Source organism: Pipistrellus kuhlii, unplaced genomic scaffold (genome assembly GCF_014108245.1).
Source record: "Pipistrellus kuhlii isolate mPipKuh1 unplaced genomic scaffold, mPipKuh1.p scaffold_m20_p_15, whole genome shotgun sequence".
Lineage (NCBI taxonomy): Eukaryota > Metazoa > Chordata > Mammalia > Chiroptera > Vespertilionidae > Pipistrellus > Pipistrellus kuhlii.
The window spans coordinates 9,714,913-9,739,672 of NW_023425460.1; the positions used below are offsets into that span (position 1 = coordinate 9,714,913).

The 24,760-nt window shown below is 55.7% G+C and overlaps 2 protein-coding genes across 9 annotated transcripts in view; one reads left to right on the plus strand and one right to left on the minus strand.

The window, feature by feature from the left end:
- The window catches only part of LOC118719129 (prosaposin), a 32,936-nt gene extending 28,508 nt beyond the window's left edge, over window positions 1-4,428 (plus strand). For all 6 annotated transcript variants that reach the window (XM_036438202.2, XM_045581751.1, XM_036438203.2 and 3 more), the window contains 6 exons: window positions 544-639; window positions 976-1,162; window positions 1,255-1,412; window positions 1,737-1,817; window positions 2,290-2,397; window positions 3,423-4,428. In XM_036438202.2, the coding sequence (XP_036294095.1) occupies window positions 544-639; window positions 976-1,162; window positions 1,255-1,412; window positions 1,737-1,817; window positions 2,290-2,397; window positions 3,423-3,458 (666 nt within the window). In that variant the 3' untranslated portion in view covers window positions 3,459-4,428. The remainder of the gene's footprint in view (window positions 1-543; window positions 640-975; window positions 1,163-1,254; window positions 1,413-1,736; window positions 1,818-2,289; window positions 2,398-3,422) is intronic.
- A 317-nt stretch (window positions 4,429-4,745) lies between these two features.
- CDH23 (cadherin related 23) overlaps window positions 4,746-24,760 on the minus strand; it is a 387,029-nt gene continuing 367,014 nt past the window's right edge. Inside the window, exons 49-70 of one of the 3 annotated variants that reach the window (XM_036438196.2) lie at window positions 22,663-22,779; window positions 21,487-21,711; window positions 20,592-20,761; window positions 20,236-20,373; window positions 19,179-19,298; window positions 17,006-17,183; window positions 16,675-16,886; window positions 14,154-14,345; window positions 13,641-13,754; window positions 12,857-12,986; window positions 12,513-12,764; window positions 12,274-12,435; window positions 9,220-9,476; window positions 8,806-8,903; window positions 8,304-8,424; window positions 8,144-8,223; window positions 7,993-8,033; window positions 7,799-7,859; window positions 7,176-7,305; window positions 6,815-6,937; window positions 6,364-6,468; window positions 4,746-5,614 (exon numbers count right to left, since the gene is read on the minus strand). In XM_036438196.2, coding sequence (XP_036294089.1) covers window positions 5,294-5,614; window positions 6,364-6,468; window positions 6,815-6,937; window positions 7,176-7,305; window positions 7,799-7,859; window positions 7,993-8,033; window positions 8,144-8,223; window positions 8,304-8,424; window positions 8,806-8,903; window positions 9,220-9,476; window positions 12,274-12,435; window positions 12,513-12,764; window positions 12,857-12,986; window positions 13,641-13,754; window positions 14,154-14,345; window positions 16,675-16,886; window positions 17,006-17,183; window positions 19,179-19,298; window positions 20,236-20,373; window positions 20,592-20,761; window positions 21,487-21,711; window positions 22,663-22,779 — 3,347 coding nt within the window. In that variant the 3' untranslated portion in view covers window positions 4,746-5,293. Of the gene's footprint in view, window positions 5,615-6,363; window positions 6,469-6,814; window positions 6,938-7,175; window positions 7,306-7,798; window positions 7,860-7,992; window positions 8,034-8,143; window positions 8,224-8,303; window positions 8,425-8,805; window positions 8,904-9,219; window positions 9,477-12,273; window positions 12,436-12,512; window positions 12,765-12,856; window positions 12,987-13,640; window positions 13,755-14,153; window positions 14,346-16,674; window positions 16,887-17,005; window positions 17,184-19,178; window positions 19,299-20,235; window positions 20,374-20,591; window positions 20,762-21,486; window positions 21,712-22,662; window positions 22,780-23,518; window positions 23,940-24,760 lie in introns of those variants that run through there. The other 2 variants (XR_006741668.1, XM_045581750.1) reach the window with 2 other exon arrangements.

The window sequence follows — 24,760 nt, forward strand, 5'->3', positions numbered from 1 at the left end:
AGAAAGTCCTGTTCAGCAATGTTGCCTTAATAGAGGCAGACTCCTGAAAAGCAGTTTCAGGTGTCACTGAGACTTGAAATTCAAGAGCAGACGTGAAATGTGTTTAAAACTGGCTTGTTAGTAGCGAGCTCTTTGTTTTTGCCCCGTCCACTCCCAGGACGAAAGCTGACTGATGAAATAATTGTAACCAAACACAGCATCACAAGGGGGGACAGCTCATTGGGGTGGGAGGACAGTTCACCGCTTTCACTGAAGTATGGGTTCCTGAACATTTTAACTGAAGTGTAAATTCCAGGTTGGGGGGGGGGGGGTTGTGGCGGGAGGAGGGGGGTGAAGGATTGGCGAAAGGGATGGGTCTCCTGCTTCATAGAAACAAGAGGGATGGACCTGAGATGCTGGGAGGAAGCCGCACTTCCTGGTGACTCAGGGAAGTGGCGCTTTGTGATATTAACCTGTCCTTGCCTCTGAGTCCCCTCCTTCAGAGGAGCGGGACCACGTGCTGAGGTGAGGTCTCCGCATTCACATGTTCTCTTACCTCCACAGAAGGGCCTGGTGCAGGCGAAGGAAGATGTTTTGTGTGAGATGTGTGAATACGTGGTGAAAGAGTTGGTCAAGATGATCGACAGCAACAAGACGGAGGTATGTGGGCTTCCGGAATGCTGCCCTCCTGGCAGAGGGAGGCGCGCTCCTGAGTCCCTGGGGCTAGAATGGCCCAGTGGGAGACCCCAGCAGAAATAGGTGGGCTTGGTCCTTGCTGGTCTGGGCACCAGCCGGGGAATCTATCACCACTTCCCACTCGTGGGTCCTCGGGGCTGTGGCTGGCGGAGGCCACTCTGCCCTGCTCTGTAGCTCTTGTCTTATGCAGGAGGAGCGGCATTTGCTGTTGACTGGTTCCCTAGTCATGTTCGCATTTTCAGAATCTCTCCCACCCCTACCCAGCCTTCCATCTTCCCACGTGACCCTCTTGTGTTTCAGGAGGAAATAATTCACGCTTTCGATAAAGTGTGCTCCAAACTGCCCAAGTCCCTGTCTGAAGAGTGCCAAGAGGTGGTGGACACTTACGGCCGCTCCATCCTGTCGATCCTCCTGCAGGAGGCGAGCCCCGAGCTGGTGTGCAGCATGCTCCAGCTCTGCACCAAGCAGGGGCTGCCCGCACTGACCGGTGAGCCCAGTGGGAGTGAGGCTGGCCGGCCCCTCGGGGGTTTGGGGGGGGGGGGGGTCCTGCCGGCACTGAGCCTGTGCTCTCTTGCACAGCACATGTGACTCAGCAAAAGGACGGGGCCTTCTGTGAGGTGTGCAAAAAGCTGGTTGGCTATTTGGACGACAACCTGGAGAAAAACAGCACCAAGGAGGAGATCCTGGCTGCTCTTGAGAAAGGCTGCAGCTTCCTGCCTGACCCGTACAAGAATCAGGTATGCCCCGGGCAGTTCTGCCCGAATCCCACCTGCCTGGGCAATGCAGGGCTGGGCGTGCCCTGGACTGAAGTGTTGAAGCCATTTCTGCCTGGATACATGGAGCCCAGTGGCCTTTTCTCAGAGGCAGTCCGTTGGCTCACATGGAGCCCCTGGGGGAAATAACAAGCAAATGAGGCCGTGTGTGGGTGGGGCTCTGGGGAGGAAGCCCTGGGGCCAGTGGGCTAGAAATCTTGGGGAAGAGCATGCCCAGCTCCCGCCATTTTTGCTCCCACTCTTCTGGGCACACCCTGACCTGGACCCATGTCCCTGCTTGCTTATCAGTGTGACCAGTTTGTGACGGAGTACGAGCCCATGCTGATTGAGATCCTGGTGGAGGTGATGGAGCCGTCCTACGTGTGCTCGGTGAGCGCTGAGCGTGTGTTTGGGGGCACGCAGCCTGGGGTGCTGTGTGGGCCGTGGGCAGCGGCTCTGGGATGGGGCGGGAGAAAGCCAAGAAGCGGGAGAACCAGGCTCTAGGCCACATGTGTCAAACACAAGGCCCGCGGGCCAAATCCATCCTGCCAGGCCTTGCAATGTGGCCCGCACCGTGCTGTCATCACTGCACTCCACTGCGTTTCCATCACAATGACAGTTTATGACTCTTCAGTAAACCATTCGGCCCGCGATTTAGGCTGGATTTTAGATTTTGGCCCCTTCTCTGATTGAGTTCAACACCCCTACTCTAGGCCCACCGCTTGGTAACCCTGGTGTTTTTTGAAAGTGCACAGCGGAGCTCTGGTTCTCGCTCCTTCTAGAAGCTGATCGTTTCAGGTCTGTAAAGGGTTGGTTAGTCAGCTCTAATTCTTCCCCTTTTGTGCTCCTTTTCCTCGTATAGAAAGTTGGAGTCTGCCCCAGGGCCGGTAAGCCTCTTTTGGGAACGGAGAAGTGTGTCTGGGGCCCAAGCTACTGGTGCCAGAACGTGGAGACAGCGGCCTCGTGCAACGTGAGTAGCTCAGCACCTGCTCCGCAGGCCTGCCTGGCCGGGCGACAGCGATGGGAAGCCTGCTTTGTCTTTGTTACTGAGAAAACTGAGGCCGAGAGGGGCATTAGGCTTACTCCTGGCTTCCCAGTCCAGGCAGGGCTGTGTTCCTGTCTCGGGAGGGAAGGGGTAGCTATTCTTTAATGCTGCTTTTGTTCCGGCTCTCTTCCTTCGCCCCCAGTTCCTTATGAGAGGGTCAGATTTGCACGCGGTCCCCCCAGGGATTGCACAAGGCCTGTTTGGGTTCATTGCCCCATTCCTTGCGTAAGTCCTCGTGCCCCTCGAGAGTCACTTTTGCCCTGGCTGGAGCCAGGCCTGAGTCTTCACCCAAGGTCGAGCAGAGCTGTTTAGAAAGGCCCTGAGAGTTGGCCCCTGCCTGACAGCCCCAGGGTGCCGTGGCACCATCCTGGCTGGGTAGCCAGGTTGGGTGACTTACACCCGCCGTTTTCCTGGGTGGAGATGTTTGGACCAGCCGCTGTTGCTTAATATTCTTTTGTGCAATTCTTTCTTCCTCGTGAGAGTTCCTCCAGTTGGGGGAAGTTGCATCACTTGGGGCTGCTACACAGAGGGGTGGTGAGGCCCCGTATGGCCGTGTCTAATTCCTTCCTCCAGCCAGGCCATAGCTGGGTCATTGGCAGGACAGGCCCGCTGCTGTCCTGGTCCATTTCTCAAGGCCTGAGCTGGTGTGAATCTCTGACTCATGGGAGTTCTGCCTTGGGGGCCTCGGGCACAGCCTGCCAGCCGATGCTGGGGCCTCGGCGTGTGCGGCTGGACGCAGGGGTCCTGGCCCTACTGCCTGGGTGCTCATGTGCAAGCACGTGCTCCCCAGGTTTTAAATGTGCTGCTGTCCTGGGCCTCCTGTGTCTGGTGCCTCCCACCTGACCTAGACAAGACGAACAGGCTCCATGTGGGGGCGATGTCTGATGCCTGAACGGGCCAGAAGTGGAGTTGTCACCTGAAGATTAACCCAGTTTTCTCTCTCCTGTCAGGCCATCGAGCATTGCAAACGTCACGTGTGGAACTAGAAAGAATGCTCCATCTTGGAGAAACCACAGCATCTGCTCCTACTTGTATGTCGGGGAATGAACACAGATCTATCGACCTTGTTATAAAAATAGGCCCCCCTCCCCTCACGCTGTTTCTCATCTCATCTCCCTTAGTTAACATTGCTGCGAGCGCGGGAGGCGCCCAGCCCGCCCCTGCCATAGTGCTTCCGTGTCCTTTTCGTCCTGCACCCTGGAGGCCTCTGAGCTGCCCTTGCATGTGGTTGCCTGGAGGAGGCGGGGGCTCGCTGCTGGCAGCAGCCAGAGCCGCTTCACTGAAAGCCATCCGTCCTCTTGGCCGGGCTCGGCGCTGGCTTCTGGAGCCTCTGCCTACACTGAGGAGGACACCTCCCGGGCTTCTGGTTGCTAGACAAAAAAGCAGAACAAAGGCTGCTTTGTATGAAAGATTAGAGCTCCAAATAATTAGGCTTTTTGCTCTGTGGTTTGCACTGGAATAGGGATTTTGGAAGCGGCTGCTCAGGAGACCTGGGTGAGGCTTGGGTTTGCTGACCCTGGGCCAACCTTTGGTCCAGCTTTCCGGTCTTTCCTGGTGGTGTCTTGTGTGGTCCTGTGGGTTTGGGTGGGAGGGGGAAATCTGCTTGAATGCAACCTGCGTAGCTCAGTGTGGGGTCCTCTGCCCGTGGCTTTGTGAGTAGACACACGGGCCGTGGTGGCCACCTCATGCCGCTCTGTGCAGCACAGCCCTGACCCGTGTTGTGGATGTCGCCTTTGACCTGGAAATGAGCGTGAATGGCCGGGTCCTAGGCTTCCTGTTGGGCGTGCTGTTCAGGACCTTGGCTGCTGCCCGCCGCCTCCCCTCCCCCGTGCTGACTCTCCTGTTCCCTTCTGGTTGTCGGGACAGTAAGACCTGCAGTTGCCATTAAATGGACTTAATGATTTTTTGTTTTGCACTAAAGTTTCTGTGATTTAACAATAAAGTCTGTCAATCAGATCTGATATTTCTGTGATACCTCAGCCAGAAGCGTGGTTTCTGATTAGCTCTCTAAGGCCGTGCTCAGCAGTCCCGTGGCACCTCTTGATCAGGGAAAGCAAAGTGGGTCAAGTGCCACCTGTCTGCCCTGAGGTCCTAGGCTGGGGGCGCCCAGGGGGGCCCAGAGCCGCCGTGCCCTTCTCCCTCACCCCCCTCGCCAGCCACGCCGTTGTTGACCAGAACAAGTGCCAGTTCCTGTGAGTTGCTTTTCTTTTTAAAATTCAGACCATTCCAGAAACGTTCAGTGAGTACCAGTAAAACAAACCAAGGGGGGCATATTGAGGGAATAACTTAATTTAAAAAGGAATACACACGAACACTCTACATTCAAAACCAAGGGAACATCAGTCATTTCTCCTTTTGAGCCAGTACATTTGGGAAGCCAGTGAAATGGAGAGAACGTGGTTCGTGGATAATAACCTTGTCCAGGTGGGGGACAGGGTCACTGCCCCACCTGGGTGTCCAGTCGGACGTGGCAGAGACGCGGTGAGACGAACGGAAGTCTGAGTCAAGGCCAGGCTGGGGCTGGGAGGGGTGGAGAGGGGAAGGGTCTGCCTGGCCTCTCAGTTCAGCCTGGGCTGAGTTGGTTTTCAAATTCGTCCCCCAGGGATGCTCCTTACCTTATCCTTGGACACTTAACATTCTGGTTTGGTTTTCTTAAAAAAATAACAAATCTTATGAAGGTAGAGGTCAGATGCTGAATGAGTGCCTGGCGGAAGTGGAACCGGAGCTGCAGACAGCAGGCTGCCACCACTTGACCGACCAAGGTCGTGAGCCAGGGTCGGCTGGAGGGGTCCGCTCACACGTGCGAGGCTCCCCCATCTGGTCACAGCTCTGTGATCTCCAGGGGGCTCTCCATGATCACATCTCGAAGCTTGTGCAGGGGCGTGGATTTGGCGGACTCGGTGCGGGCGTTGCGCTCGAAGGCACTGGCCTCGGCCGCCGTCAGCGTCTCCAGGGAGCGGCCCAGGCCCTTCTGGTCGTCCTCGGGCAGGCTGTTGAGGTCGGTGGCCAGCAGTGTGCCCGTGCTGCCGTGCACCATGTGGATCCCATCGGGCCCCTTGAGCTCCGGGGGCGGCTTGCAGAAGCGCAGGCTGCCCTGGCCCGGGCTGTGCTCCCCCGGCTCCTCCAGCTCCGTCTGGATCAGCTGCAAGAGTCCGGGACCCCCACATGCTCAGGGCTGGGCCCAGGGTGAGCAGGTGGGTGGCCCCAGCATCCTGCCTGCCATGTGCCTGCTTCCTCCCCCCTGGCGCACAGGAGCCCTGGGCTGGCACTAACAGCCTGTCTCCAGCTGGTACAAGGGGCACCTTGGAACTCACTGTGCTGTGTTCTCGGGAGTATGGGCTTCCCGTGAGCTGAACTTTGTGTATTCACTTTTATCTACAACATTGCTGTGATGCAGCTGCCGTGTCTGGGTTTGTTACCAAGTTGGCCTCAAGCAAGGTCACACTAGTGGCCAGGTAGAGAGTTTCCACAGTTAAAGCTGGAGGGCTGCGCTGGGCGCTCGGTGGAGTTCAGCCTGGGCCCATTTCACTTGAGAGTGTTGGCCCAACTGGCGATCTGGGTTTCACCTGACTTTTTCAAGTGTTGACATACCACCGCAGGCAAACTCACTCGAGAACCTATTTGAACCTACAGCCGGTTTCTTTAAATCACCCCTTTAAAGTATCTTTTTGGGGGTTTTCAAATCAGAGAACACTTATTGTGCCTACCCCATCCCTGGAAAGCCCACTGCAGAGCCCAGAAAGCAGAGCCCACTGTCTGCCTGTACCCCACCCACTGCTCTCTGGTCCTGGCTGCTGAGCTCCAGAGATGGAGAAGGAGGAGAGCTGGAGAGAGGAGAGAGAGCACCCCCAGGCTGGGGCACGGCACACAGCTCCCTGCCCTCCCCGCTACCTCGGAGATGGAGGAGTGGCAGGAGGAGGCTTTTTGCACCATCCGCTGTGCAAAGAGCTTTTTGAGCCGCAGGTAATCCTCCAGGACCACCTTCAGCAGCGAGCCCTGGGGGAGGCAGAAGGTTAACCCCCCACCACGGCCCCCACGGCCTCCCCACTCCTCACTCTGGTAACTCATCGGGGGGTGACGGAAGGTGACAGGGCGTCTAGGAGAGACAGGCCTCTAACCCTAGAGCAGAGGATCAGGAGCAGAGCCTGGCAGCTCAGCATGGCACTCTGGTCCTCAGGGCACCACGGGCTGGAGCAGTGCCTGATCCGCCCAGGGCCCGGGACCCTCTGCTTGCCCTGGTGCTTTTGCCCCAGTGGAGGCTGGGCCCAGCTGAGCCTGGAGGTGGAGGAAGCTGTCTCCGCTCCCTGCATCCTCTGGAGCAGGATCTGTAGGGAGCGCTCACCTTGATGGGCCCCTCCCGGATGATCTGGCCCAGCTTGGCAATGTTGTCGTACTCCTGGAGGGCTGCCCGCAAGTAGCGGTCTTCGTCAGGTTTCACTGCTGCTGGCTCACGCCCGAAAGTTCCCTGGAAGAGAGGATGTCAGCTGGGCGGAGGCAGCCAGCGAGCACGCACACCCACAGGCAGGGCAGAGGCCCACCTCCTAGGACAGCGGTCGCCAGCCTTTCGGACCTCATGAACCACCAGTGTCCATGGACCAGCTGTTGGCGACCGCTGTCCTAGAAAACCCGCTCCTTGGCCAGGGCTGACGGACACCCACCCTGCCCCTGGCCCTGGCCCTGGCCCTGGCCCTGCCCCGGCTCACGTGGGTGCGGGTGGGGCTGCTCCACAGGTCGGCGATCTCGCTCAGGTTCTCCGGCAGGTCGTCCTCGTGCTCGGCCTGGGCGGCCAGTTCCAGGTTCCGGCAGAAAGGATCCAGCCACACTGGGTTGGCCCTGCAGGTGGGGTGGGGTGGAGTGAGGATGGAAGGCTTGAGGGGACAGATGCTCTGCCAGCCTCACCCTCACCCCTTCCTGTTTCCCTGGCCCCCTGTAGTCTTTCACAGCGGGGAAGGGGTTTAGGCTTCTTGCCCGCAGCACCTGCGGGTGCGTCCCCCCTAGGATCTCACTAGAACCAGGACAGGACGACATGTCGATTGGATGAGCTTCAGTTTGAAAGCCTCACTGCACCCACTAACTGATGTCAAACTCCCCCCCCCCCCCCCCGCCCCCCCAAACTTGGGGCCCATCAGGGTTGGGGAGTCCAATTCACTGACAGGGTTTCTGAGGATGGAGAGAGCGGTGGCTGAACCACCAGGGGGCGCCCACACCCCAGGTTTAGCTAGTCAGTGTTCCCTCACTAGGAGGCGGCAGGGAAGTTTCCGCCCCAGCTGGGTCCCTGGCAGGCCTTCCCACCCTGCACCCGGCAGGGCTTGGGGACCCCACTCACCCGTCAAAGGAATACTTGTTGGTGTTGGGCATGTCCATGATGTCGATGAAGCCACGGTTCCCTGCAGGGAGCAGTTGGGGCATGGAGGGGAAGGAGCTGCTCTGCTGGGGAGCCTGGCCCAGGCCAGGTCCGTGTGAGTCCCCCAGGAGCCCCTCCTGACCTCTGACCTCCCAGCCATCGCAGCCCTCACTCACCTGCGGAGCCAGCCACTATGGCTTTGAGTTTCCTCTTGTGTCTGGAGAGAAGCAGAGAGAGGCGCTGGTAAGGAGGCTGGGGCTGGGCTGGCATCTCATATCCATCCCTGGAGAAGGGCTGGTTGTCAGGGCGGGGCCAGGGGTCACTCACACGGTCCGGTAGTACCAGTTCATGAGGATGAAGAGCATGGCAGCCAGGAAGAGGAGGATGGCCAGGACAATGATCGCCATCTGAGGAAGCGGGACAGGCGTGAGTGGGCGGGCGCACCCAGGGTGATAGGGGGCTGGGGGGCCGGTACCACCAGGAGTACCTGCAGGGCAGACATGTCTTCGGGCAGCTGGATAGTGATGGCAGGCTGCACGTCCATGACATTGTAGTTCCGGAAAAGGTTCCGCAGCTGCTCCTTGTTCTCGTCGATCATCTGGATCACCCTGGGCGAGGGGCAGGGGCCTCAGCTCCCCTCCTCAGCCGTCCCCCACGCGCTTGCTCACTCAGGGCAGGCTGCCCAGTTCTTGATGTGGACGTCTAAGGTTCAGCCCCCACAAGCCTTGCAAGATGAAAGCCCACCCGCCTAGGACAGCTTTGTATCACACAGCGTTCACGTCCCTCACAATCAATACCATACTCCCATTGCACAGCTGGGGAGAGGGAGGCTCAGAGCTCTGCTAATACCCACACACTCTTCTCTCCCCACATCCTGGGGAGAGCGCCACACGGCAGGCAGGATGGTGCTGGCGATGCCCCCGTTGGTGGGTCCTCCCGACGGCAGGGCAGGGAGGCCGATGAGGTTCTGAGTGCAGATCCCCACTCACCGGTCCACGTCCAGGATGCGGTTGGTCTCTCGGTTCACCACGTGGATGAGCAGCTCCGTCTGAGCGAAGTTCACCCGACCCTTCTTGTCCACATGGAACTAGGCAGGAAGGGGCATTATGGGGGGTGGCAGGTGCAAGGGCGGGGCTGGGAGGGGCAGGCCCCTTCTAGGCGCCCTTCCTGCCCTGCCTTAATCAACAGACCCATCATGTCATGACACTATCATTACCCCCGTTTCACAGGTTAGGAAACAGGCCCGGAGACCTAGAAGGACTTTCTCAGGGGCCAGGCAGGTAGGAAATGACGGAGGGCACATCCATCCCTTCTCACGTCTCTGACCTCCCCACAAGGCCCTGCCCCTCCCTGTGGCCTGGTCTTCCCCCTCCCCTGCCCCAGCCCAGGGGTTTCCTGGGCACCTGCACGTCGTCCGTGTTGACGATGGCCCCGGTGATGTTGGAGAGCAGGCGGATGAACTCCTCCTCGAAGCCACGCACGCGGTCCGGGATCTCGTTGATGACGATCTTGACGCGCTGGTCGTCCCTCAGGATGTAGATGCCGATGATGGCCGTGTCGTTGTGGCCGGCCAGGTCCTGGGCCACGACGTCCACCACGAAGTAGCCGGGGCTGTAGGCCATGAAGAGGTCGAAGGTGCGCAGGATGCCGTCCACGCTCCCTGCAGGGAGAGCCCGCGGGCGGGGAGCCGTTCAGCGGCCACTCGGTGCCCCAGAGCCCCTGGGGCAGGGTGAGGGCCAGGGCAGGAGACACACTTCTGGGGAGGCAGCACGGGCCTGCAGGACTGGGGACCCGGAACTGCAGAGCCCGGCACCCACCTCAGCATGTCTGCCAGGCCTACGCCTCTTGTATAGATTTCTGGTGACCTCTCCTGCCTTCTAACTGCTGAACTACGTTTTTATTAAACATTGTGCTTACTAAACCAAACTGTGGGGTATGCTGGACCAAGAATGATGACTTTGGCAATCTGGTGTCCCCTGCTGGAGTGCGTCTGAGCCTCCTCAGTGTCTATATCCCTACATGAACTTCAGAATTTGACAGTAGAGAGAGGACCACAGGAGGTCCAGGCCAGTCTTCTCTTAGAAGACAGTAGACATGGATTTAACATTTGCCACTTTCTAGTAATAATTAATGTCGTTTTTAAACATTCGTTTAAAATCTTGCTTGGCGTTGACTTGTATTGACGTAGCCTTCAAACACGTGGTATCTACAGAACGTGTGAAGTGCAATTAACAAGTTTTGCTTGAAAAAGTTTGTGTTTGGTTTGGTTTTTGTTGCAAAACTAGGGCTAAGAAGATGGCGGATGAAGAGCATATTCGGCACTGCATGCTTTACGAGTTCCAATTAGGAAGAAAAGCAAGTGAGGTTGCAAAAAACATCTGTAGTGCTCTTGGTCAGGATGCAGTTAGCGCCAGAAAATGCCAGCGTTGGTTTGAGAAATTTCGCGAGGGAAATTTTTTGTTAGATGACAAGAGTGGTCGAGGCCGTGTGTCCAATTTTGATCAAGAAGCTCTTCAAGCTCTTTGGGTGCAAAATCCTCAAATTACCCAACAAGAGCTTGCGACAACTTTAAATTGTTCACAAAAAACAATTTCCAATCAATTGCGTGCACTTGGCAAAGTCCAAAAGTTTGGAAAATGGGTTCCTCATGAGTTGACCGACAACAACCGTAATCAAAGAGTCACAATTTGCAGTTCACTCCTCTCTCGTCAAAACCGTTTGCCGTTTTTAGAGCAAACTGTTACCACAGATGAAGAATGGGTGCTGTATGTTAATTTGAAAAGGCGGCCTCAATGGTTGGACAAAAATGAGGCTCCCAGCCCACGCCAAAACCTGACTTGCATGCGAAAAAAGTGATGTTGTGTGTTTGGTGGAATTTTAAAGGAATTCTTCATTATGAACTTTTACCATCTACCCAAACCATTACAAGTGCAGTGTATAGTGCCCAATTGGAAAGGTTAGCTCAAGCTTTAAGAGAAAAAGAACCCGCGCTGATTAATCGGAAAGGCGTAATTCTTCACCACGATAACGCACAACCGCACACTGCAAGAATCACTGCTGAAAAACTGCGCCAGTTGGAATGGGAAGTTCTCCCTCAACCTGCATATTCTCCTGATATTGCCCCTTCCGATTACCATTTGTTTTGTTCTTTGTAAAACTTTCTTCTTGGAAAAAAATTGAATAATGAAGAATGCCTCAAAAATGCATTGACCGAATTTTTTGCATCAAAATCACAAGAATTGTACAACAGAGGGATTAAAATGCTTCCTGAGCGTTGGGCACAAGTAGTAGAAAACAACGACAACTATATTGTTGATTAAATTTTGTTGTATTGTTTAAATAAATTCGATTTAAAAAAGTATTAGAAAACGACATTAATTATTACTAGACCTAATAGCTGTGTGACCTTTCATTACTTAGCCTGTGTTTTTGTTTACTGAAATAAGAGCAGTGGGAGCTCAGGGATGGTGTCTGGGTGTGTGATTGGAGAAAGTGACATTTGAACTAGATTCGTTTTTTTAATCCTCACCTGGAGATATGCTGTTGTTTTTTAAAATTGAATTCAGAGAGAGAGAAACATTAATTGATCGCCTCCCATATATGCTTCGACCAGGGATCGAACCTGCAACCTTTTGTATCTTGACCAGGAATCGAACTTGTAACTTTTTGGTGCATGGAATGATGCTTCAACCAACAGAGCCACCAGCCAGGGATGACCTAGATTTTAAAGGATGGTTGGGGGAGCATATCGAAGACAGAGGTGGAGTCAGAATGGTAATCTAGGAAGTGAAGACAAGGGACCAACGGCCCAGGGGAGGATGGTGTGCAGCAGGGTGAGCAGGAAGGGTGAGCAGTTCAGCTTTAAGGGTAGTAGGGGGATGAGAACCAGAAAGGGGGATTAGGAAGAACACCTTGAGTGCCAGGCCAAGAAGTCTGGATTGACTACTACAGACAGAGAAGAGCAGGGAAGGGGTTGGGGCTGAAAATAAGGTGACAGGACACCCTTTGGGCTCAGCCACCCACACAGGGAGACATGCACACTTGTAGGTACAAGGACACTCTGAATGCTGGCTCCCCAGGGCCTAGCACAATGCCTAACACTGGAAAGTGAGGTGCCCAAATGGAATGTCAAGTGGATATATGGAAAGGAGAATGGAGAGATAGGTGGATGGACGGATGGATGGATGGATGGATGGATAGATGGATGGATTGATGGATGAATGGATAACAGGTGGAAGAGGAAATGGAGAAAAGATAAAGAGGAAGTGGTTGGGTAGATGTAGGTATGGATAGGTGGTTGAATAAAAGGATTAATGAGTGATAGCTGAATGGCTAAATAGATGGATGGGAATGAATGAAAAGACTGCCATGGCTGGCTGGCCACCCCTATTCTGTGGAGCCCAAACAGACCACCCATCTCTCCCGGACGACGTTCCCTGCAGTGACAGAAGCCCTACCCATGGTGAAGACCTGGCCCACGTCCTCGGAGTCATTGGCAAAGGCCCGGAAGTAGTGAATGGCCAGGATGCTGTAGAAGACCAGGCTGTTGTTGCCAATGTCTGCGTCCAGGGCCAGTACCTGGATCAACTCCGAGCCCATCTTGGCGTCAGTGGCCACTCCTGCAGGGATGGGCGGGCGGTGTGAGTGGTGGTGGGGCGGGGCCCGGCCGCCCCGGCACCCCGGCTCCAGGCCGCACCTGCAGTGTACTCTGACTTCGTGAAGCGCGGTGGCTGGTCGTTGATGTCCTCCAGCACAACTCGCACCTCCTGCAGGGTGAGGTCGGTGACCAGGTCTAGCTCTGGCGCAGGCCCCCGGGGCGGTGTCCAGCTGCGGTTGCTCGAGGCCTTGACGATGAAGGAGAAGACGGCTTCGCGCTCCCGATCCAGGTCCTTCAGCACCAGGAGACGCCCGTCGGGCTGAAGTTGGAAATTCTTCTCCTCGTTCCCGGCTGAAGGGGGGGCATGCACAGGGTGAGGGGGCAGGCACACTGGGCCACCCCCAGCCCCGGGCAGGCAGGGCACCAGTGCCGTCCGGCCCCACCTGCGATGAAGTAGTACACAATGGCGTTGGAGCCCTCATCCGCGTCCACGGCGCCGGTCACGTTGCCCACGAGGGTGCCACGGGGTGAGTGCTCGGGCACCGTCAGCAACTGGTACTGGGGGCTGCCTTTCTGCAGGGACAGAGGAATGCCATCACAGGGGTCAAGGCAAGGCCCGGCTCCCAGCTCCCACCAGAGGGCCCGAGGCAGGACTTCTTGTCCACACCTCATGGGGAGAGCGGAATGGCTACAACCTCAAGGGAGCAGAGGCTGGGCCTGGGAGACCCCAGCTCTGCCCTGACGTCATCCAGTGGCACCCCCCCCCCCCCGAGGGCAGGGCTGGGCTTGGCATGTTCTCTGGCCTCCCAACACCTCAGTGGACGCCTGGACCGGGGGTCACTATCTTATATGCACATGCGTCTCCAGGGAACGTCTCTTCCCAGGTGCACACAAGAAGCACCAAGTCAGAGAGCCCGAGTCCATCGGAGGAGCTGAGCCCCAACTCAGGAAAGCAGAGCTGACCTCAGGCTTCCCGTGTACAGTGTGTGCAATAAGGAGGGGTCAGCTCCAGGAGTCCGGCTTTTTTGTCCATTTTGACAGCTGGGCAGAGCTTTGAAATAGTAGTTGCTCAATAAGTATTTGTTCCATTAAGTGTATGCAGGTTTCTGGGTGCAACCACATGTGCATATGGTAAAGGGTACAGACGGGAGGACATGCACACGTGTGCCTGCAGGCAGGGAGTCCGGTGTGGGCGTGACAGGTGCAGGGGGCTGGGTGATGGCTCACTGGAGGCCTCAGGAAGAGGGGCTCGTTGTCATCGATGTCATCCAGGGCCACCTGCATGGGCTGCATGGTCTCATACGGCACCGGCTGGCCCAGGTCGCTGGCCACCAGGATGAGCTAGAGGTGGAAGAGCACAGTCAGAGCAGAGCCAGAGGGCCCCGGAGGGACACTCCCGAGGCCAGGCCACCCTCTTTTTTTTTTTTTAAATACATTTTATTGATTTTTTACAGAGAGGAAGAGAGAGAGATAGTTAGAAACATCGATGAGAGAGAATCATCAATCAGCTGCCTCTTGCACATCCCCTATTGGGGATGTGCCCACAACCAAGGTACATGCCCTTGACCGGATCGAACCTGGGACCTTTCAATCTGCAGGCTGACACTCTATCCACTGAGCCAAACCGGTTTCGGCAAGACCACCCTTTTGAAGATGTTCTAGGTGAGAAGGTGGTGGCCCTGCACCTAGAGGAAAGCCCCTCCCCGGCCCGCCCCGCCCCTGGAGCTGGCCCGCACTCACGCTGTACACCGCCTGCTTCTCGCGGTCCAGGCGCTGGGCGGTCTGGATGAGGCCGCTGATGGGGTCGATGGTGAAGAACTCCCAGTCCCGGTTGCCCGTGGTCTTCAGGAAGCTGTAGCGCACGGCCCCGTTGAGGCCCTCGTCCTGGTCGGTAGCGTAGACCTCGTACACGTTGGTGCGCAGCGGGACCTCCTGCGGAGGGGGGGTGGGGACTCCCGGGGCATCTGGGGGAATCCCAGGTCCCAGGCCCCCCGGGAGCTCGCATTCTTTCTCGTCCTGCAGCAGAATGTCCTCGCCAGCTTTCTGCATCCTTAGGAAATGGCTGCCTGTTGGCCGGACTCCCCTGGAGTCTGAGCATCTGCTAGAATGTCCCCTCACTCCACTCCCAGCCAAGGCCACTGCCCTTCAACGGGTCAGCCTGGGCCCTCCATGCTTCAGGCTCTCTCAGGGTGACGGCCTGCCTGGCGGCTACCCTCATCCCTCCGACTCCATTGCATGCTGAGGTGCAGAGGAGGCCACAGCCATCCTCTGTTCCCGGGTCTGTCTAGCTCTCTGCTGCCCCGATCACAGCAGCTCTAGGTATCCCCTAGCAACACCTTCCACTCAATGGGGTACCTGAAAATAGGGGCAGGTAGGTAGGTGACACGGTGGATGCAAACCGGACACCTGGGTTCTAGTCTGTTATAACCCCATGTGACCTCAACATGCCACTCACCCTCCCTGAGGCCCAGTCTTCCAGATCCCTTGAATTAAGTCTAAGATATCAAAGAGCCATACATTGACCCAGGCATGATAAAGCTGCATAGCATACAGGCAAAAGAACATGTTTCTTTGCTTCTAGTTGAAAAATTACCAGCTCACATGGTTTCACTGTGTATCTCATTGACCATGACTACAGGAAACTGAACGGCAGTTACAGTTAATTAATAGAAAGTGGGATGGCAAACAAGATAATTTCTTAACAGATGTTGGTTGTTTGGGAGACATGAATCTTTCAAAATACAGAGCCTTTGAAGGGAGTTAGTAAATGGGGCCTTTGGTGTGGAAAAGAACTAGATCATTATAAATTTATCCCCTGCCTCATTCCACAAAGGATTTAAGGCAGTTTATCAGAAAGTATCCTATCTAATAAAAGACTAATATGCAGATTGACCATCACTCCAACACATAAGATCAACATAGCTGCCCCATGTGGTCAAAGATCCTGCCCCCATGTGGACACAAGATGGCCACCACAAGATGGCCAGCACGGGAGGGCAGTTGGGAGGGACCAGGCCTGCAAGGGACGGCAGTTGGGAGTGATCAACCCTGCAGGGGAGGGCAGTTAGGGGTGACCAGGTGGGCAGATGAGGGAAGTTGGGGGTAAACAGGCTGGCAGGGGAGCAGTTAGATATCAATCAGGCTGGCATGGGAGTGGTTAGGGAGTGATCAGGCTGGCAAGCAGAAGCGGTTAGTGGCAATCAGAAAGGCAGGCAGGCAAGCAGTTGGGAGCCAGAAGTCCTGGATTGTGAGAGGGCAGTCAGATATCCCTTGAGGGGTCCCAGATTGGAGAGGGTGCAGGCTGGGCTGAGGGACACCACCACCCCCTCCCCCTGTGCATGAATTTCGTGCACTGGGCTTTTAGTACATTATAATAAGAGTGAACCCACTTTTAAAAATCAGGGTAGAGAAAGGAAATGGTTGACAGGAAAATGGTAACTGAGGGATGGGAGGCAGGGTGCATGCTATGACCCTGCAGGACCACTGAAGGTGGGCTGACTGCTCCTAAGCAGACAAAGCAGAGGACCCTCCAATCATCACATCAGATGCAAGCTGAAGCGAGTCACAATATAAAAGCCCAGTGTTTCCCAGAGCTCTGCCTGCAGGACTTTCTCCCGTGGGGCCTCACAGGGGAGACACAGTGACAGCAAGAACTTGGTGCTGACAATGTGAGATGCAGAGACTTGCTGATGTCTGGGGAGCAAACAAGTGGGAGACACCCTGATTCTCCACCAGGGGGCACTGTGGGCCTGAGGGAGGGAGGAGGGGAAGGATAGGAGACAGAGAAAGACTTCCCTATCTTTACAAGGCAATTTAGAGGGAGGAATGAGAGGAGAATTGGAGAGTTTCCTTCCGGAAGCTCAGCCACTTCCCCTTGCTTTTTGTTTTGATGCAAACCCTCAGCTCCCAGGCTGTCTCCACTTTGGTATCAGCAGGAACAGCAGGCATTTGGAAGACATCTAATCGCTAGAGATTATCAGTCCCATATTGCAGAGGGGAAAAAACAAACTCAGAGCAGCCACTTGCTCAAGGTAATTTGGTTGGTAAGCGACAGAGTTTGACTTGAACCTAAGACCTTTTGCGGACACAGCCCGTATAACTACCCATTGTTCAGCACTGCCCCGTGCAGCAAGGAATAAGTCTGTTCCCTCCTCTGGCCTCAGTTTCCCCACCTTCACTAGCGGGGCACGCCTGCGCGCTGAAGTGGGCTGGGTACTGGAAGGGGCACACTGTTGGCAGGGGGCCTTGGGGGACAGCATACCTCTTTGATGTGGATGATGGTGCCGTTGGGGGGGCGCACAAAGACGGGGCGATTGTCGTTGACGTCGATGACCTCCACCAGGAGCATGGTCGTGCCCCAGAGCGGGGGCTCCCCACCGTCCGTGGCCACCACGGTCAGGTTGAACCTCTCGTAGGAATGCAGCGGCCGCTTGGTGGTCACCAGGCCTGAGTCCATGTCCACGTGGAAGGCCTCTGGCGGGGGTGGCAGAGAGCAGGGCGTGTCTGTCTCCGGCTGAGACCACCTTTCCATGGCAGCCTGCCACTCCCACCCCCTCCCCCAATGGCACACAGCTACGGAGCCGGCTACGTACCCTCCCCAGGGCCCTCCAGGGAGTAGGTCACTTCCCCGTTGGAGCCCTCGTCCTGGTCGGTGGCCATCATGGTGATGACCGAGGTGCCCGCTGGTTCGTTCTCATAAACGCTCGTGCTGAACTGGGGCTTGGAGAACTGTGGCCGGCAGTCATTGACGTCCAGCACCTGAATCACCACCTGGTGGGGTGGGGTCACGGGGAGAGGGGGAGGTTGAGGTCAAAGGTCAGGGGCATATCGGGAGCCACTTCAGGTGCCCCAGGCACAGAGCAGTAAGCAGAGGTGGACAGTGCCCACTCTTGGAGTGTGACCTCAAACCATTTACTGAAACCCCCGAGCCTCCATTTCCTTAGCTGTACTTTGGGGACAAAATATCTTCTCTCTTGCCCTAACTGGTGTGGCTCAGTGGATAGAGCATCAGCCTGTGGACTGAAGGGTCCCAGGGTCGATTCTGGTCAAGGGCATGTACCTTGGTTGCGGGCACATCCCCAGTGGGGGGTGTGCAGGAGGCAGCTGATGGATGTTTCTCTCTCATCGATGTTCCTAACTCTATCCCTTTCCCTTCCTCTTTGTAAAAGATTAATAAAATATATTTAAAAAAATAAAATAATTAAAAAAAAATATATATCTTCTCAGGGGTGTGAGGCTCCCGGTGACAGTGTGTTGCAGGTTGTGATGGTGGGCAGTGCCCGGCCTGAGGAAATGCTCAGCAGCTGGTGCTGTGCAGAGCGGGTGCTCTGTGTTTGGGCCCTGAGGCAGGAAGCCCTCCTGCCCACCGCCTCCTCTGCCCTCTGCCCCTTCCCTCAGCAGCCCACTCGTCGCACCCTAATCTCTGGACCATAATGCTGGATGGCGATCCCTCTGCCCCCGGGAGGCTCCCTCCTGGCTGGGATTGTATCTGGCCTGGGACTAGGCTCTCTCTGCTGACCCCACAGCCCAGGGTGGGTCCCACGGACACAGCAGGCCAGGAGGCCCTCCCTTCCCCTCCTCCCCCCGACTCACCACTGCCCTTGGAGGGAGGCAACCTTAGTTTTCTGACTTCACGTCCTGTGCTCTTCCCTACACAGCACGTGGCTATGTGACCAGGGGCAGCATTTCGATGTGGTGAGTGCTCCCAGCCCCTCCCCCATCTGCTAAGACAGTGGTCTGCAAACTCATTAGTCAACAGAGCCAAACATCAACAGGACAATGATTGAAATTTCTTTTGAGAGCCACATTTTTTAAACTTAAACGTCTTCTAACGCCACTGCTTCAAAATAGACTCACCCGGGCGGTGGTATTTTGTGGAAGAGCCACACTCAAGGGGCCAAAGAGCCGCATGTGACTCACGAGCCGCAGTTTGCCAACCACGGTGCTAAGAGAACTTGCCCGGCAGCTTCTCCCCTCCTCACCCAGGAGAGTTTTTTGGATGTTGACTTAGGTTATTGTGGGGAGAGCTGAATGCAGAAGGACATGACCGGATGAGACAGAGAGAAGGGGGAGAAAGAAAGAGAAAGCCAAGCCTCGCGGAGTAGGATTTGGGGTAGAAATGGGGTGGAGCTTAGGAGGGGAGCCACTGGCCTCAGGCGCCTGTGCGGACGCTGGGCCTGGGGTTGTGAATTTGGTTCCTTTCAATGTTCTTTAGAAAACACAAAGAAAAAAAAAGTGCTTTATAGCTATGTTTGGTTGCCAGACTGTGCTTCCCTCAATGGGACACGTGGGCACTCTGGCCAGGTGAGCCCCGGCTTTATCTGGGTCACACCCAGGCATGTCCCTCTGCCTCGGCAGAGGTTTGGCACAAGAGATTTCTGCTGGAGTCCCCGTCTCCCTTGGCCACAGCCATTGTGACCACCCAGCTAAGCTCTTGCCTTTTCCTCCCTGCCACCACATCTCTGAGGGGAACAGGCGGCTCTCCAGTCGTCAAGCTCTAAAGCAGGGGTCCTCAAACTTTTTAAAGTGGGGGCCAGATCACGGTCCCTCAGAGAGCTGGAGGGCCGGACTATATGAACTACTAATTCCCACTGTAACACCTCGGCTGCGCTCACTGCCCAAAAAACCTGGCGGGCCGGATCAGACTCCTCTGCGGGCCGCATGTGGCCCGCAGGCCATAGTTTGAAGACGCCTGCTCTAAAGGCTTTACTTGCTGCCTCCACGGCCCCCGTCCCCGGCGTCCCTGGCTTCGCCGGGCACCCTCACCTGCACCGAGTTTTCTCGCCGGTTGCTGGCTACATCCCCAGGGTTGTCCTTCGCCACGGCAGTCAGGATGTAGTGGTCCTTTTTCTCCCGGTCCAGAGAGGCCACCACATAGAGGTCACCCTAGGAGGAGGAGGATGGAGTCAGGCCCTTCGTCCGTTCAGCAGGTATATACTGAGCATCGACCGAGTGCCAGAGCCTGCTGCGGGCTCTGGAGATACAGTACTGAACAGAAGAGACAACAGCCCCTGCTCCAGGAGCTCTCATGCTAGCCCTCACTCCCCCCGTCCACCTGGAGACGGGACAAACAGCCCAGGCCGGCACATACGACCTGGCCAGGTATATGGTCATGTGCCATAGATACTCTGTTCATAGTGCCAGGCCAGGAGCGTGTCTGATTGCTCACACCAAGCAGGGAGAACAGAACACTGCTGAGAGGGCAGAACGAGGGGGAGGTGGGCAGGAGTGGGGGCAGTGGGAGGGAAAGTCCAGCCCTGGCTGGCCAAACACCCCACGGCCACAGGGCTCTTTCTGTGCTGAAATAGCAGCTTGGAGCCCGTGTGCAGACATCTGAAACCATCACCCCTCTTTTCTCTTGAGTTTCTGCTCTCCCACAGGCTGAGACTCGTGGGAGCATGGGGGAGGTGCTGGGCACAGGGCCACATATACACCAGTAGGAGGCGCTCAAACATTGTGCTCACTTTCTGCTGGGCAGCCTATGCCTCTCTTTTGACAGTTTAAAAAAGTGTTCACATGGACTCGAATCAAGCTTGCTAGTCTGCTGGGGACACCCAGCAGAAGTTTTTGTCCCACAGAGGGCTAGTTCCCAAAGATTTTGGCCACTTCCTCCATGCCTGCTGGACAGAAAGGCCCCAGTCTACAGGATGTCTAGGACTCTGAGAACAGGGCTGACTGAGCTAAAACCCCCCCTGAGGTTACTGATCTCCAGGTGGTAGGACTCAGAAACAGAGGGAAAACCGCCATACTTTTCATGGCTCCTCAGCCCATGACCCTGGGCCCATTCCACTCCCCAAACCCATGCCCTCCGCTGCCTGCTTACCGTGGTGGGGTTGATGGCGAACTTGCCCTCTCCATCCACAAGGCTGTACTCAATGACGGCAAAGTTGCCTGAGTCGGCATCCGTAGCAGAGACCATCAGGATGACTGTGCCCACGGGCACATCCTCATAGACGGCTTCCTGGAGCCCGATGGGCAGGGGGAGAGAGCAGCCAACGTCAATCCTCCAGCCCATGCCCTGTGCTAGGAACTCATTGATATAGACGGCCCAAGGCATCAAGCTGCTCATGGGAGGGTCACTACCATGAGGCCTGCAGGCTGGTAGGGTGGTAGCGAAAGATGACCAAAGGCCCCCAGGAATGGGCACAGGTCCTAGACCCACCAGGCCCGGCCACCCACCTGGTAGGAAGGCTGGTCAAATATGGGGTTGTTGTCATTGATGTCCACGATCTCCAGGTAGACAGGGATCTCGGCTGCCCGGGGTGGGGACCCATTGTCTGCAGCCCTCACAGTAAAATTGAGCCAGTGCACTTCCTCGTAGTCCACCGTCCGGTTGGCAATGACCTTCCCTAAGACACAGAGGCACACCCAGCGCCATTGTGGCCACCCCCCACTTACAAAGCTCTCCCCAGTATGAAGAGAAGGAGCTAGAGCTCTGAGGGGCAGGTGCGGTCCCTTGGAGGAGGAGGATGGTCAGTCAGCCCTGCCCAGTGGCAGGTCAGAGGGCTGAGAGCAACTGGCATCCAGCCGTTCTCTTTACTGGAAGGGCGAGCAAGCCTTTCACATGTCAAATAGATGAACATCAACATGCCCAGGCCTCCTCTGAGATGCGCCCTCTTGGCCTTCGTGCATCCTAAGTGATACTAACATAGTCATCCCTCCTCACCTCAGGTTTCAGCCTGCTGTTCCTGAATCTGTGGATATGACACTGTATATATGGATGGAAGGCAGACTATGGGGACTTGAGCATCCATACATTTTGGTACCCCTGGGGAAGTCCTAGAACCAATCCCCCTTTGATACCAAGGGGCAGCTGTAGTGAACGCTTGGGTGGTGAAGAGAGATGGTGGTGGAGTATTACAGGTTTCCAGCAGACCTTAAAGGGGCCTTCCATCCCAACTAGGACAAAGCCTTTTGCCCTTTTCTCTAGTTTGGGCATCTGGCAGGAACACTGGCCATATTGGCTCCGACCCAGCCCATTGAGGGGCCATGGTGGGGCCACACCTGGAGGGTGAGAAGTGGGCCATGGTCCCTCTTGGAGGGTAACGGGCACACACACGTCCCCCAGCCCTACCTGCTGAGGAGTCTTCCAGCTGGACGTAGCCTGGCGGCATCAGGTCCAGCAGGCTGTAGGTGATCAGCCCATTGAGGCCCTTGTCGGGGTCCACAGCTGAGACAGCGATGAGCGTGGTGCCTGGGGTGGCCCCTTCCAGGACCTTCTCTGTGTAGTAGGTGATGCCAAAGGGCTTGAACCGGGGCGTGTTGTCATTGACATCCAGGATGTTGACTGTCAGCTTGGCTGTGGGGAAGGCAGGGTGGGAGGGCGACGTGAGGGACACCAATATGGCTGGGCCTTCCTAAGTCTCAGGTATGCCTGGGGAGGATGGCAGCATCTCACAGCCCTCCCGGGATCCCTAAAGCTTGACCCACGCTGGAGTGGTGGGTCCTGACCCTTTGCTCTGGTCTGATCTCATTCTTCCATAAGGAAAGGAGCTTGGGCTCTACCACCTGGCTGAGTCACATCGGTGAGCCCCGGCCAACTGTGCCTTAGTTTCCTAACCTGTTCCATGAGGCCCTTTCCACGATGCAGCCTTCTGCTTCCTGAGACATGACCTCTCTCTAACCAGCCCTTTGTCCTCTGAGTGTGGGACGTGTAGGTAAGCACATCTGCCCTTCTTTCCTGACAACTTGGTCCTCTGGGCAATAAAGATAAGCAGACATGCCTCCAGCAGCCCCTTCCAGGTCATGCCTCAGGCTGCAGGCAAGTCAGCCTGTGCCGGCCTGCAGAAGGCAGCAGCTATTCCCCTCTCTTCTCTGCCACAGTGGCCGTGCACCCCAATATGCTTCCACCACCTTTCCTTGTGCTTTCCTTCCTAGGACCCTGTGGCTTCCTATCAGATCTGGGGTTCTCATCTCACATCCTCATTACCAGTTCTGATAATGGATTCCGACCTAAGTCTCTAAGCCATCCTTTTCTCAGTTCCTGTCCAGCCTCCACCAAGCCTCCTTCTGACTCTCAGCCTCAGGTTTCATGAATCCCCCAATTCTTGGCTTCTGGATCCCCTACTGCTGAGCTCTGCCTAACAACGGGGACACACGCCATTCTGGGCCTCACTGTAGCTGCCACCTTTCACATCCCTCTGGGTCCTGCTGCTTCCTCCTGGGGCCAAGCCTTTGCTGTTCCCAGTCTGCCCCTCCTGCCCAGATCAGCTCTGAATAACCAACGGGAGGTGCCTGTGGGGAACCTTACCATTTGGCACGCTGACAGAGCGCTCGGGTAGGTCACTGGCATTGTCAATCACAGAGAGAGTGACCTCATACGTGGCAACCAGCTCGCGGTTGAGGGGAGACTTCACCAGCACAGACCCTGTAGACCAGATCAGATCAGGTTCAGCCCAAGGGGAACCTCCTAAAACCTGTGCCTCTTAGGGATACTCCTGGCCAACCCACTTAATTCCCCATGGAGGGCAATGGTCCCCAATGGACCTTATTCTTGCTGATCTCATCTTTGGCTGGGATGAGGCCACAGACACCTGCAAGTTAGGGCACATCACTCATTGCCAATTATTTAACCTCTTTGCCCCTTTCTTTTCCTCATTTGCAAAATCAGGATAATTACAGTACCTGCCACGTAGGGCGATTTTGATGGTTATAACAATGAAATGAGTAGAGGGCTTAGAACAGTGCCTGGCACATAGAGAATGCCATGTGATTGCTTGTTTAAAAACGCTTTGTGTCCCACAGCAATGCGAGTATACTGAACACTGCTATACATTTACAGATGGTTACGATGGTGAATTTTGTTACGTGCATTTTATCTCTATGTAAAGAATGCTTGTGTTCTACAGAGATGAAGTATAACGGAAGTTCAAGGCTGCTAAACAGCTGAGGGGGTACTCTGGAGGGGACAGCAATGGAACAGCCCGACAGTCAGGACTACTCCTTTGTCTCCATTAAGTAGAGACTGACATGGACTCATGTGGGAAAGGAACGAAGCCCATGTTAGAACTGGCAAGGAGTTTTCTCTTTCCCACTGCTCTCAGAGCCCCGCCTACTCCCAGTCACTGGACATGTCTAGTTTGGATGATGCAGGGGCTATTCCTCTCTGCTTCCTGCCTGTTGGACGATCTGGTGCTCTGCTCCCATCCGCCTCATCCAGGGTGGAGCCTCCTCTCTCCCTTTCTCTCAGGCACTGAGGTCTCTGGGATTCCCTTCCCCCTTGGCAGGTCCCCCTGCTGGGCTTCTGTCCTCCTCGGTTTCCAGCCACGGGGAGGTCACTTACCCTGGGCCGCTGCCTCCTCCTCCTCCTCCTCTTCCTACTCTCGCTCCCTGTCCCCGAGGCTGGGGAGCGAGGATGGGGAGAGGATGGCTGCATTCAGTCTGCAAAGGCTGGGCCACGGCCTTGGCCTGGCCCCATAGGATGGGAAGGGTGGTGGGGGTGCGGTGGGTATGGAGGAAGGCAATGGGGTGAAGTGGAGAAGAGATGAGGTGGGAAGTGACAGAGAAACAGAGCTCAAACCTGTGGGCCTGCCAGCCGTGAGGAAGAGAGAAGAGGGTTAACATCAGTTAGTTCAGGTGCAGAGGGGATGGATCAGAGCAGGGTGTGGGGGGCACTGGGGCTCAGAGCTGACCAGGCTGGGAAGTTGGGGAGGGAGGTTGGGAGGGACTTTGTGAGGCAGAGGGGAATGGAGCCAGGGAAGGAAGAGGGAGCCTATTTGGTAGGAGAGGAAGAGGGAAGGTAGGTGAGCAAGGCGGGTGGGGAGAGAGTGAGGAAGAGGGGCAGAGAAGACACTGGAAAGAAAAATAGAGAGAAGAGAGTCAGTCAGAGGGGAGGAGGACAGGAAAGAGAAAAGTGGTAGAGGCATCATCAGTACTGTGTGTTCAGCCTGAAGTGGGGCAGGGGTATGGAGCAGCTCTCCATGGTCCTGAACAACCACTGCAAGGGGTCGGGGTTCTGCTAATAGGGACCCGGCTTACCCTATGTGACTTCTAGTGCTCATGGTTTTCCTCACCTCTTTTTTCCTTTATGCCTCTGATGCAGACTGAGCTAGTCATACTCTTTGGCTCATTGTGCACTGTTGTCATTGGCACTGCTCTTGTTTTATGCATGTATCTATTCCCTTGTATTTCAATACTTCTTACCCCCTCCCTTCTCCTCTAGGGCAATCATTGTAATGTATTCAAAATCACATGGGTTTATTTATTTATTTATTTTTGGTGTGTGTGTGTGTGTGTGTGTGTGTGTCTGTGTGTCTGTGTGTCTGTGTGTCTTATATTTATATAAATAGGACTGTGGTATATATATCTCACCCTATTTCTTACTCTTTTCAGTAAGTACTTATTTTTAA